The 14,430-nt window shown below is 37.4% G+C and overlaps 1 protein-coding gene across 1 annotated transcript in view; it reads right to left on the minus strand.

Annotated features, from left to right (window-relative positions):
• ST7L (suppression of tumorigenicity 7 like) overlaps positions 1 to 14,430 on the minus strand; it is a gene marked incomplete at both ends in the record, with an annotated part of 92,218 nt that overhangs the window by 56,735 nt on the left and 21,053 nt on the right. The window contains 2 exons of the mRNA XM_080692577.1: positions 8,753 to 8,831; positions 14,253 to 14,368. Coding sequence (XP_080548703.1) covers positions 8,753 to 8,831; positions 14,253 to 14,368 — 195 coding nt within the window. The remainder of the gene's footprint in view (positions 1 to 8,752; positions 8,832 to 14,252; positions 14,369 to 14,430) is intronic.

The following is a 14,430-nucleotide window of genomic DNA, read 5'->3' on the forward strand; positions in this document are numbered from 1 at the left end:
TTTTCTTCACTCTACTAAAAAAATGGGATTTTCTTTGTATTTTTTAAGTTAAGAGCCGGTTAATAACATATTTTCATTCTTGGTTTGGGGCTAGAAATGAGAAAAAAAAGTTTCCCTTCCATTCCTAGAAATAAAATGTATATCTCTTCCTTAGTTCTGATTATTTATGCTTGCATTGACTGGTACGGTCAGTAACCACATGTAGTTTCTGAGCAGTTGAATTATGGCTAGTCTGGATTAAGTATAAAATGAACATGGAGTTTTGAAGACTATAAATATAAAATACCTCACTAATAACTTTTTAAAATATTGACTAAAGCAATATTTTAATTCTGAATATAGTTAAACATTCAAATAAAATGTTAACTTTTTAATGTGACTATTAAAAATATAAAAGCTTTCTATATATAGTTCACCTTATATTTCTTTTCTTTCTTTCTTTTCTTTCTTTTTTTTTTTTTTTGGTGGTACTGGGGTTCCTGGAAACCCTTCTACCTCTGGGATACATTCCCAGACCTATTTTTATACTTTTTAAATTTGGAAGCCAGCACAGCTGGCTTTGAACCTGTGCAATCCTCCTGTCTCTGCCTCGCAAGTTTGGGGACTACAAGCCTGTGCCACCACGCCCGGCTTCACCTTATATTTCAATTGAGTAGTGCTTATCTAAGCAGGAGGAGAGGAATTATTGGTAAAAGCAAAAAAACAGCTGTCAAACAAAAGTGATAACAAGATAGCTATCATCAATTAGGATCGGAAAGGATCTTTCAGATATGGAAATGCAATCATAATATTCAGGCATACTTCAAATAGTATTCTAAATTATGTAACAATTGTTAACAGATTTTTCCTATAATTACACTGAATTTCTCTGAAATTATATATATATATATATATATATATATATATATATATATAAAGCTTCATTAAACACTAGGCATCCTCACTGCCATTTCAAAAACCAAATGAATGTTTTATTTATTTAATTATTTATTTATTTTGTGGTACTGAGGTAGAACTCGGAGGTGTTTTGTCACAGACCTACACTGATCCCGTTTTTACAATTTTTTATTTTGAGACAGGGTCTTACTATGTTGCTCAGGCTATCCTTGAACTTGCAATTTTCTTGTCTCGGCTTCACAAGTACTGTGATTACAGGCATGAATCACTGAACCCTGCTTCAAATGTTATTATATATCCATAATAAAGTTGCTTTGAAAAGATCTAGATGGCCAGGCATGGTGATGCATGCCTATAATCCCTGTACTTGGGAAGTTGAGAGGAGGATCACAGGTATAAGGACAGCCTTAGCAATACAGTCAGGCAGCAACCTAACAAGACTTTTTCCAAACAATAACAACAACAATAAAAATTAAAAAGGGCTGGGGGTATATAGCTCTGAGATAGAATACCCTGGGGTGCAATCCCCTGCACCACCACACACACATGCAAGCATTCTACCACTGATCTATATCCCTAGCCCCTAAATATAATTAAAATTGCATTATAGATGTATGGTACAATAGGCTTTTCTTCTCTTAAAGTTTTCTTGCACTTGGGGATGTTGATATAATTAATTATATGAATATCTAATAAAAATCTCACTTTGGGGATGTCATTTTCTTAAATTGAGATTAAATTCACATATCAAAATTCACTTCTTAGCCAAGCGTGGTGGCGCACACTTGTAATCCCCATACTTGGGAGGCTGAGACAGGAGGATCGCACAGGTTCGAAGCCAGCCTCAGCTACTTAGTGAGGCTCTCAGCAACTTAATGAGACCCTGTTTCCAAATGAAATATAAAAAAATAGGTCTGGGAGTATAGCCTGGAGGTAGAAAGCCTCTGGGTTCCACCCCCAGTACCACACACACAAAAAAAATTAACTTCTTAAAATATGTAATTCAGCCGGGCGTGGTGGCGAACACTTGTAATCCCAGCGTTCGGGAACCAGAGATAGGAGGATCTGGGTTTGTGGTCAGCCTCAGCTACTGAGGCCCTTCGCAACTCAGTGAGACCCTGTTTTAAAATAATGAATAAAATATAGGTCTGGGGTGTAGCTCGGAGGTAGAATGCCTCTGGGTTCCATCCCCAGTACAACAATAAATAAATAAAGTGTATAATTTAGAGATGTGTAGCGAGTCTTCAGCGTCGGGCAACCAACGCCAGTACATAATTCTAAAACATTTTCATCATCCCCCAAAGAAATCCCACATTCTCCTCAAAAATACATACCCATTAGCAGTCATACGCATCTCTTAGCTTCAAAGCCTGACAAATTTTGCTTGTTGATAATATACTGTGATGTACAAAAGAATTCTGATAAAGTCTAATTTTCCTATTTTTCTTTGTGCTTTTGGTCTATCTAATAAACCACTGCAAAATCCAAGGTCATGAAGATTTTCTCCATGTTTTCTTACAAGAGTTTAAGTTTTAGCTCTTACATTTAAGCCCCTGGTTAATTTAGAATTAACTGGCAAGGGTCAAACTTCCTTTTAGATGTGGCCATCGATTGTTTTAGCATTATTATTTGTTTGCGATATTGAAGATGGAACTCAAGGGCATTGTACCTTTGAGTTATACCCCAGCCCTTTTTTTACTCTTTATTTTGAAGCAGGGTCTATGTTGTGGCAGGCCTCATTAAGTAGCTGAGGCTGGCCAAAACCCTGCAATCCTCCTACCTTAGCATCCCAAGTACTGGAATTACAAGTATGTACCACCATGCCCAGCTTTATTCTTTATTTTGAAACAAGGTCTCACTAAATTGCAAAAGGCCTCACTAAGTAGCTGAGGCTCTCTGTGAACTTACGATCATCCTGTTTCATCCTCCCAAATACTGGGATCACAAGTGTGCACCACCAGGCCCAGCTCAGCATTATTTATTGAAAAGACTAGTTTCCTCCATTGAATAATCATGGCACTGAGCTTCTGGATTTTCAATTGAAATCCATTGATCCCTATAATTACTGTAATTTTTAAATTTGGGAAGTGTGAATCCTCTAATTTTATACATTTCTTCTGAGATTGCTTTAGTTGCTCAGGGTCTCTTATAATTTTCACATGATTTTAGGATCAGCTTGTTCATTTCTGTAAAAATTGCAGTTTTTATATGGATTGCATTGAATCTGTAGATCAATTTGAGCGAGTGCTGACAGGTTTTTTTTTTTGTTGTTGTTGTTTGTTTTGGGTACTGGGGATGAAGCCCAGAGTCCTTCCAACTCTGGACTACACCTCCAGACCTATTTTATATTTTATTTGGAAACAGGGTCTCACTAAGTTTCTGAGAGCCTCACTAAGCTGCTGCGGCTGGCTTTGAACCTGCATGATCCTCCAGTCTCAGCCTCCCAAGTACTAGGATTACAAGTATGCGCCACCATGCCCAGCAAGAGCTGAGATCTTAATGATATTTAAGTTGTCCAATCCATAAATACTAGATGCTTTTCCGTTGATTTACGTCTTTAACTATATGAACAATGTGTTCAGTTTTCAGTGTATGAGTCACCTTCTTAAATAATTTTGATGCTATGGCAAATGAGAATGTACTGTGGTTTGGACCAGAATGTTCCCAGTGGCTCCTAGGTTGAAGGTTTGGTCCCTAGCACAGCCAGTGTTCAGAGGTGGGGCTTTTGGAAGTGCTGTCCTATACCAGGAAAACTCTTATCTTGTCCATGAATTCACCACAGAGGGGTTCCTAGATGAATGGACTATTGGGAAGAGATACAAACTGTAGGAAGTGGGCCTCATTGAAGGGAATAGGTCCTCTGGGGTGTGCTCTGATTGCATCTTGTCATCAGCCCCTTCCTCCCCCTCTCAACCTTTTCTGCTTCCTAGCTGCCATAAGGTGAGCAGCTTTCTTCTGCCACATCCTTCTGCAGTGATATTCTGACTCACCTCAGGGCCAAAGTAAGGAGATGGTCAACCCAGGTAATAAAAACTCTCAAACCATGAACCAAAAGAAATCTTCCCTCTTTTCAGTGGTTTTTCTCAAGTACAGTGTCACAGTTATAATAAGCTAACAAATTCATTTCCTTTCCAAATTGTTCATTGCCAGTATACAGAAATACAACTAGTACTTTATTTTGAGCTTGTCTCTTGCAACATTTCTAAACTTTTTTTTTTTTGGCGGGTCTGGGGATGGAACCCAGGGGTACTTTCGACCTTTGAGCTACACCCCCTGTCCTATTTTTTATTCTTTATTTTGAAACAGGGCCTCACCAAGTAGCTGAGGCTGTCTGCAAACTGCGATCCTCTAGTCTCAGCCTCCCAAATGCTGGGATTTACAAGCGTGCGCCACCACGCCCGGGTCTGAACTCTTATTTAATAGGTTTATTTTTGTTTGTTTTATACTGGAGATTCAAACCAGGGGCACTATACCTACAAACTAAATCCCCAGGTTTTTTTTTTTTTTTAAATTTTGAAACAGGGTCTAAGTTGCTGAGGCTGGCCTCAAACTTGCAATCCTTCTGTTTCAGCCTCCTACATACTGTGTCATTACAGGTGTGTGTCACAATGCCCAGCTTCTAATAGGTTTATTGGTATTGGGGATTAAACCCAGATATACACACACACACATACACACACCACTCATACCCAGATCTATTTTATATTCCTGATTATACATATATGTATACATATATTCCTGATTATACATATATACATACATATATATGTTCTATTTCTTTTTTCTTTTTAATCACAGTCTCACTAGGTTGCTGAGAATCTTGCTATGTTGCTGAGGCTATTCTCAAAACTGTGATCCTTTTGTCTTAGCCTCCTAAGTAGATTACAGGTACACACCACCATGTCCAGCTTCTAATAGGGTTTTTGTGTGTAAATTTTTGAATATTTCTATATATAAGATCATGTCATCTATGGATAAAAATAGTTTTACCTCTTCCTCCAATTAGGATGCCATTTGTTTTTCTTTTCCTTACCCAGCTTTCTTGGTTAGAAACTCTAGTATGTTAAACAGAAGGGGTGAGGATAAGCATCCTTGTCTTATTCCTGATTATTTAATTTTTTTTTGCGGTACTGGGGATGGAACCCAGAGGCATTCTACCGCCAAGCTACACCCCTAGCTCTATTTCTTATTCTTTATTTTGAAACAGGGTCTCACCGAGTTGTGAAGGGTCTCACTAAGTAGCTGAGGCTGGCCACAAACCCCAATCCTCCTGTCTTAGCCTCCCAAATGCTGGGACTACAAGCGTGTACCACCACGCCTGGCTGTATTCCTGATCTTAGAAAGATTTCAGTCTTTCACTGTTAAACATGTAGTTAGCTGTGGGTTTCTCACAGCTGTTACTTTTCAGGTTGAAAAAGGTTCCTTATATTCCTAATTTTTGTGTTTTTAGCATAAAATATTTTGTCAAATACTTTTTCTGTATCATGTGAAATGATCATGTGGTTTCTCTCTTTCATTCTCTTAATGTGGTGCATCATACTAATTAAGTTTTATTATTAAAGTTCTTTTTTATTATTTCTTCTGCTTTATTATCTAATGATAAAACATTATTCTCAAGGTTTTCTTTAGCTTTTTGAACATATTTTAAATAGTTGTTTTAAAATTTCCTAAGTCTAAAGTCTAGGCTTTCTGAGAGGCAGTTTGTATTATTTTCTTGTGTATGGGACATAAGTAGAAATTTTGAATATTATATTCTGGCAATTCTAGAAACCAGATTTTTTTGTACTCTCTTTGTTTTGTTGCTTGTTGTAGTTGTTTATTTGTTTACATGACCTTCCTTAACCAATTCTATAAAATTTACATTCTTGGTCATGTGGTACCAATGAGGTCTTTGCTCTTTAATCTCAGTTCTCAGTTAATGATTTGATAGAGAGTTCCTTAAATGCCTCTAATAAAGACAAACAAAAAAAGCTGGGTGTGAAGGTGCACATTTCTAGTCCCAGCATTTGGGAGGCTGAGACAGGAAGATTGAGGTTCACAGATGGGCTCAGCTACTTAGTTAGGCACTTTGTAACTCAGTGAGACCCTGTTTCAAAATAATGAAAAATAGGGCTGGAGGCATAGCTTGGAGGTAGAATGCCCCTGGGTTCCATCTCCAGAACTGTAAAACGCGCACCCGCGCACACACACCCACACCCACCCACCCCAGTAGATGGGTGCTGGAGCATGCCTCCAACATTCTGTCAGGCAGTTTACAATTCTGTCTTAGCCTTCACTTCCTGCCTGTGCACAGCCTGAAGGTTAGCCAGACAGGAAAGCTTAGGGCCTTTTCAAGTCTTTTCTGAGGCTGTTCCCAACTTTGGCAAAGTGTAGGGCCTTGGAGATTCCCAAGTATATATGTGGAGCTTTTCAAAGTCTTTATTTCTCAAAGTATCTCATTCCTCATAAGCTTTCTGGTTTGCCTAGCTAATACATTTGCATTTAATTTTTTTTTCAGTACTAGGGATTGAACCCAGGTGCATTCTACCTTAAGCTACATCTCTAGCCCTATTTTTTTTTTTGGCGGTACTAGGGATGGAACCTAGGGGCATTCTACCTTTAAGCAACACTTCCAGCCTTATTTATTTATTTATTTATTTATTTATTTATTTATTTATTTATTTATTTAGTGGTACTGGGGTTCCTGGAAACCCTTCTACCTCTGGGCTACACTCCCAGACCTATTTTATTTTTTTTATTTGGAAACAGCCAGCGAGGCTGGCTTCAAACCTGCGTGATCCTCCTGTCTCCACCTCCCAAGCACGGGGATTACAAGCGTGCACCACCACACCTGGCTCCCAGCCCTATTTTTTATTTTTTATTCTGAAACAGGGTCTGAGTTGCAAAGAGCTAAGTAGCTGAGGCTGTCCTCGAACCATGGTCCTCCTGTCTCTGCCTCCCAAATGCTGGCATTAGAAGTGTGCACCACCACACCTGGCTCCCCAGGCCTGTTTTTTAGTCTTTATTTTGAAACAGTCTCACTAAGTTGCAGAGGGCCTCACTAAGTAGCTGAGGCTGGCCAAGAACCAGGATCCTCCTGTCTCAGATTGCCTTTAAATGTTTTTAACATATGTCCAACAGTTTAGTTAATTCAGCCCTGAGAGAAGTTCAAGTTAGAGGAAATAAAGGTAAGCCCTTTGAGCCGATCCTTCAAGGAGCCACCACACAGATAAAATGAATATCACAGTTCTTTGAGAATAGAGTATGAGCCTGCACCTGGAATGTACACTGTTGTCTTCAAGGCTGCCATTGAGCTAGGGAGTGTGTGGGTGTGAGTGTGTGCATGTGTGCGTCCGTCTGTCTGTCCGGGGTGAGGGGGTGGGCAAAATTCCCTCATAAAAACTTAGACATCCTTCCCTGATTACGCATTCACTAGGTTACTGTAAATTTATTTGTTTATTAATTTTTCTGGCAATAGGGATTGAACCCAGGATCACTCTACCACTGAGCCATATCCAAGTCCTTTTTTGTTTTATTTTGAAACAGGTTCTCATTAAGTTGCTGAGGCTGACCCTCATACTTTTGATCCTCTGGCTCAGCCTCTCAAGTAACTGGACTTACAGGTGTGCACCACTGCACCTGGTTAACTTTTTACTATTTTGATCATGATGGATATTGTTACTTACTGATTTTGGAGTGCTAGTCAGCCACATTTTTGCTCCACCTCGGAAAGGTCTTCTTAGTAAGGATAATATATCTAGTGGGAGGGTTTCAGAGGAAAAACCTAAATTTACATTATTCAGGAATCATTCCTTGAGTGATTACAACTGGGACTATATTTTTATTTTTGGCATTTATACAGCATGTATTATATTAATATTTATTTATTTGTTTGTGGTACTGGGGATGGAAGCCAGGGGCATTGTACCTCTGAGCTTCACTCCCAGCTCTATTGCTTAGTCTTGTTATTTTTCTGAAACAAGGTCTCACTGAGTTGCGAAGGGCCTCGCTAAGTAGCTGAAGCTGTCCATGAACTGAGATCCTCTGGTCTCAGCCTCCCAAATGCTGAGATGACAAGCGTGTGTCACCACCCCCAGCTAGATTAATATTTTTTTATCTCTCCTAGTCAAATATTAAGTTGACCTAGATTTTGCCTTTTTGTCTTCTCAAAATAGAAAGTTGATACAGAGGCCTATAAAAACAAGAACTGTCATAAAAAAAAAACTTAGGTTGACATTTATTTATTTATTTATTTATTTATTTATTTAGGTACTAGGGATTGAATCCAGAGTCATTGTATTTCTGAGCTACACCCCAGCCTTTAAAATTTTTTAAATTTGAAACAGGGTCTCGCTAGATTGTTGAGGGTCTCCTTAAGTTGCTGAGGCTGGCCTCAAAACTGCAATTGTCCTGGCTCATTCTCCCAAGTACTGGATTACAGCAATGTGACACCCTACCCAGTTATGTTTTACTTATTTTGAATCCTCATATGCCTCCAAGTCCATTAGCAACTAAAGTTCTAAGTACTGAACAAATGCTTTAAACAAATGATTTAAATGAAAAACACAATTAAAACAGTGGCATTAATATTTTAGTACCCTTTTAACTATTCAGTATTATCACCATTCTTTGTTGGTATTCTTCATGTACAGAATTTCTAATATAATTTCTATTCAAAGGCATATATAAATTTACAGTTCCAGAGGCAAAATACAGAAATCAATGAACATTGCAAATTTTATCTCTAATATACAGAAAGGAAGAGGGGACACTGCTAATGACTCCAAGTGTCCTAGAGACAGACAAAAGGAAATATAAAACAATTTGCCTGAGATTCCTTTAAAACAAATATATTTTCCATATAATTCAAACTTACTCATTGTTTAATTCTAAAGCTTGATAGGCTGCTTTGATTCGAGCTGGAGGATTTCTTTCCCTCCATGCCTTCTGCATAACTGTAGGAAAAATATTTCAAAAAGCAGATGAGATGATAAACATAATCTTCTACAAAATGTATGAAGAATGAGGCATAAACTTTAAATAGCATGTTCTTAAACACACGAAATAAGTTGGTTTTCTCACTCACATTCATCTTATGAGAAATTGATATTAAATTTGGAAGCTTTAAATATAATAAAAATATTATTTCTTTGACTTATTTGAATAACAACATATACAGTACTTAACTAAGTTAATTACATTATTATTATACAGAAGCACTTATATATCTAAATACATGTTAAAACAGTTTAAATGATATCATATAAAATATTAATATAAGATATTCCAGTTCTATTTTTATCATTCTGAAAAATTCCATGGAACTGCTAAAAATATACACAAACTTTAAAACAAAATCTTTGTCTAATCAATGATTCACTCTAGGAAGAATGAGTAGATTTGCATTTTACATGAAAAGTAGCAGGGAAGAATGAATAAATTTCAAATATACCTCTGGAAAATGTCACCTTTACCAGGATTCAACAAAAGAACAAGTTAGGATTCTCTGGAATAATATCAGTTTTGCTATCAACATGATATGACACTAAATAACATTTCTTAAAAATTAAACAAATAAGCAAAGTAAGTTCATGAAATTATCTGGCCTATTTTAAGTTTGATAAGAAAAACAGAGAACCTATGAGTGTTGATTTTGGAACAAAACTCACAACTGTCCAGAAAGAATAATGTGGAAAATGTTTGAATTTTCTTTTGGAAACAAAATATTAGTCTTGGCTTTCAGAAGGATACAATATATTTCTCTTGTGTAACAAAAATACTTTTTCATATCAAACATGTCATCAGCTAGCTGACAGCTAATGCTTCCTGAACTTGACAAACTGATGCAAGTCAGCACCTTTCTGATAATGACCAGGTAAAGAACATTGTTCTGCTGAAACACTAAAATATTACATAAAAACAGAGCATAAACAGGGTGTGGGAACACACACCTGTATTCCTAGAGGCTGAGACAGGAGTCTCCTAGGTTCAAGACCAGCCTCAGCAGCTTAGAGAGGCTCTCAGCAATTTATCAAGACTTTGCTTCCAAATAAAAAAATAAAACAGGAGTGTTGGGCATGGTGGCACATGCTTGTACTCCCAGTACTTGAGAGGCTGAGACAGGAGGTTCGTGGCCAGCCTCAGCTACTTAATGAAGCCCTCTGCAACTTAGTGAGAACCCTGTTTCAAAATACAGAAGAAAAAAAAAAAATAGGGCTGGGTGTGCAGGTTGGAGGTAGATCCCTGGACTCAATACCCAGTACTGAAAAAAAAAAGTATAAATATAAATGTTTAAAAAAAAATAGGGCTGGGGGGTGTAGCTCAGAGGTAGAACATGCCTGTGTTCAATCCCCACCATGACAAAAGAAAAAAGTATACTACTAGACTTGCTATTTTTTGGGGGGGAGGTACTGGGAATGGAACCTAGGAGCATTCTACCTCTGAGCTACATCTGCAGTCCTATTTTTTATTCTTTATTTTGAAACAGGGTCTTACTGAACTGCAAAGGGCCTAAGTAGCTGAGGCTGGTGGAGAACCATGATCCTCCTGTCTCATCCTCCCAAATGCTGGGATTACAAGCATGCACCTATTTTTAATGACGAAACTCTCTTCTATATGATATTTACAAGTCAAATTTTAGTGCTGAGTCTTTACCAATATTTTAAATGGTTATTTAATATTCTAGTATATAAGCATATATCATAAACTATTTAACGAATCCCCTTTTGATGGACAATTAAGTTATACCCAATGCTTTGCAAATATAAAAACATCGTGATAACAATCTTTAAGTGTCTTTTTGCATACCTGATCAACTATTTCCTTTGTAGAAATAAGAGTTGGTTAAAATCCATGCATCTTTTAAAGTTTTGGATACATTTCTCCCAAACTCTTCTTAATAAAATTGAATAAACTTATACTCTCAGGAGGAGTAGGAGATTGACTGTTTCCTAACTCCCTTATCCATATGTATAGGTTGGGCTTCTCTAACCCTGAACCCCAAGCCCAAAACATGAAACTACAAGTGGGAAATTCCACACCTGGCCTCATGTGATCAGTTGCAGTCAAAACACAGGCATGCTAAAAATATTATACCAAGTTATTTTCAAGCTATGGGTATGAGGTGTATATAAAACATAAATGGATTTTGTGTTTAGATTTGGGTCCTATTTGCAAGATGGCTTATATATATGCAAATATTCAAAAATCCAAAAAAAAAAAACAAAACAAAAATCCCTTAACATTTCTGATCCTAAGCATTTCAAATAAGGGATACTCAAGCTGTATTATCAATTTTTGCTAATTTACTACACTGAAACAATCACAGTCAGGTGTGATGGGATGGTGCACACCTGTAATTCCAGTACATAGGAGGCTGAGATAGGAGGACTGTAGGTTCAAGAACAGCCTCAGCAATATAGTGAGTATACTGATACCTGGAAGTTCTGAATTCAGGAGTAGGTTGGGAGCTCTAACAGTTGTTTTTTATTAGTTCCATTAGCATCTCTCCCAAACTGCTATTAAATAATGTCCCCAACCCTATTTTTTATTCTTTATTTTGAAGTAGGGTCTCACTAAATTGTAGAAGGTCTCACTAAGTAGCTGAGGCCGGCTGTGAACCTGTGATTCTCCTGTGCCTTCACCACTGGTTAAAAGCAATGGTGCCAGTGGACATGCTGGTGCTGGTTTATAATCCCAGTACTTGGGAGGCTGAGACAGGAGGATAATCTCATGTCTGCGGCCAATCTCAGCTACTTAGTGAGGTCCTCTGCAATTTAGTGAGACCCTGCTTCAAAACAAAGAGTAAAATCACGCTGGGAATGTAGCTCAGAGGCAAAATCCTCCTGGGTTCAATCCCCAGTAACACACACACACAACACCTCCCCACACAAATCATAGTTTTTTTTGTTTTTTTGTTTTGGTGGCACTGGGGTTCCTGGAAGCCCTTCTACCTCCAGGCTATACTCCCAGACCTATTATACTTTTTTATTTGGAAACAGGGTCTCCTAAACCAGAGCAGCTGCCTTAGAACCTGCATGATCCTCCTGTCTCCGCCTCCCAAGTGCGAGGATTACAAGCGTGCGCCACCACACCTGGCACAAAGTCATAGTTTTATCTTTGGCTCTTCAAACTTTGGAATATGTCCTCCATATATAACCTGTTTGAGTGTCTCATGTTATTCATTGTTTTCATCTTTGTCCTCCTTAATATAACATGAAACTTTGAAGATAAAATAAAATAGGGCTGGGGGTATAGCTCAAAGGTGGCATGGCTATGGGTTTAATACCCAAGAACAACAAGAAAAAAAAGTCTGTTGAAGCCAGGTGCTGTGGTGCACACCTATAATTACAGTACTTGGGAGGTTGAGCAGGAGGATCACAGGTTCAAGGCCAGCCTCAGCAACTTAGTGAAATCCTCAACAACTTAGTGAGATCCTGTTTCAAAATTAGAAAAAATAAAAACAGAACAGGGCTGAGGGTGAATCTCCAAGGTATACCACTGGGTTCCATCCCTAGTACCAAAAAAAGTCTGCTGATGTTTGTAATTCTGACAATGAGAGTAAGGCAAAGCCTAATTTCTAGAGTCTCCTCAAATCCTTAATATTAATAGGTAATACTTTAGCTATTAATATAAATAAGCATACAAATATAATTCTTTTTTTCACTTCTGTCTGCAATTAAATCATCTTATATAACTATACCAAAGATCCTTGGATTCACTCCTACAATCTGCCTTTAACATATTTAATCCAGCAAAGATACCACAATGACCTCACTCCAATGCTAAAAACTAGCTTTTTCAGACTATCCATCACTGGTAGGTAGAAACAGAAGTTTTATAGTAGATCAAAGCCAGATTTGAGTTTGAAACCCAGCCTTATGTACTAGCTGTATGACTCAGCATGTTCCTTGATCTTCCTTGGATTTAGTTATTATTTTTTTTTTTTAAATGGGGTTGACACCAGTACCTATCTCATAAAGTAATCAGGAAGATCACATTCATACATTTCTACAGATTATTTAGAACAGTTTCTGGCATACGTGATACACAAGTGTTAGCTAGTAAGACATCTGTGATATCTCTGTCATTCATTCATTCACGCATTCATTCTTTTACCAAGGAGTAAATAATATTTTAATATGCCAGGTAGTGGGTTAGATAACAAAAATTCAAATATGAAAATAAGATCCTTTATCTTCAAAGTTTCATATTGTATTAAGGAGGAAAAACATAAAAATAATGTGATAACATTAGTAAATGCTGTGTTGAGTAAATTAACTAAAATTACTTCATAGATGTTTGAACAAAATACTGTAGAATGACAGAAGAAAATATTTGACAGGAAATTCCAGAGAAGCCTTCTTAAAGAATGTTACTTTAGCCAGGCGTGGTGGCACACGCTTGTAATCCCCATGCTTGGGAGGCGGAGGCAGGAGGATCGCGCTGGTTCAGAGCCAGCCTCGCTGGCTTAAGAGACCCTGTTTCCAAATAAAAAAAATATATAAAATAGGTCTGGGAGTGTAGCCTGGAGGTAGAAGGGCTTCCAGGAACCCCAGTACCACCACCACCAAAAAAAAAAAAAAAAAAAAAAAAAAAAGAATGTTATGTTAATTTTTATATAAAAAGATTAAAAAGTAGCTGGGCGTGGTGGTGCATGCTTGTGATGCCAGTTACAAAGATCACAAGGAGGATGAGACAGGAAGATTATAGGTTCACAGAGTCTCAGCTACTTCAGTGAGATCCTGTTTCAAAATAAAGAATAAAAAAATAGGGCTAGGGGTATAGCTCAGAGGTAGAATACCCCTGGGTTCCATCCCCAGTACCACACACACACACAAAAGTCTCAATATTTTTTCTTTTTCTTATTTGTGGTAGTGGGGATCAATCCCAGGGTTTCGTACATGCTGGGCAAGAACTCTACATCTCCAGCCCTCAACACACTTCTACAGAGAAAAACTTAAGAGAGAATTATACATAGACATTTCCATGACATACCGCTTTATATGCATCTTTAATTTAGGATTAGAAAAGAATATATCCCACGCTTTTCTACATACTAGTCCACAATGTTTACACTTTGTCCTGGTCTTTTGTAATTACACATTTTCATTTCCCAGACCAAAACAGGTATATTATTTTCTGCTGTATTTGATCTGAAAGATGTTTTAAGTAATAAAGAAGCAAATAATATTTTAAACTCTTATAAGAAAAAAATATAGTGTACCAACTAGTTTATAATAATTCATTTTAATTTAAATGAGTTTCTTATCAAGATTGTAAATAACTCCAAGTCACGTAACTCTGTATAACTCTTAAAAACTTTAAAAATTATTTTCATGATCACTGTTTATGCCATCAACAGACATGATACATACCTGTGTCTGAAGGACGTAAAAAGTCTGTATCACAGGTGAAAAAGGTCTGATGGTCTTGTGCTGACAAGTTCATGTCGTAGTAAGTAAGTGGCTCTCTACCAGTCACCCAAGTGTATCTTTACCAAAACACAAGAAAATATTTAAATTAGACATGAGACAACATCTGTCTGCTACAACA

The sequence above is a fragment of the Muscardinus avellanarius genome, assembly GCF_963383645.1.
Source record: "Muscardinus avellanarius genome assembly, chromosome: 3".
Taxonomy (NCBI): Eukaryota; Metazoa; Chordata; class Mammalia; order Rodentia; family Gliridae; genus Muscardinus; species Muscardinus avellanarius.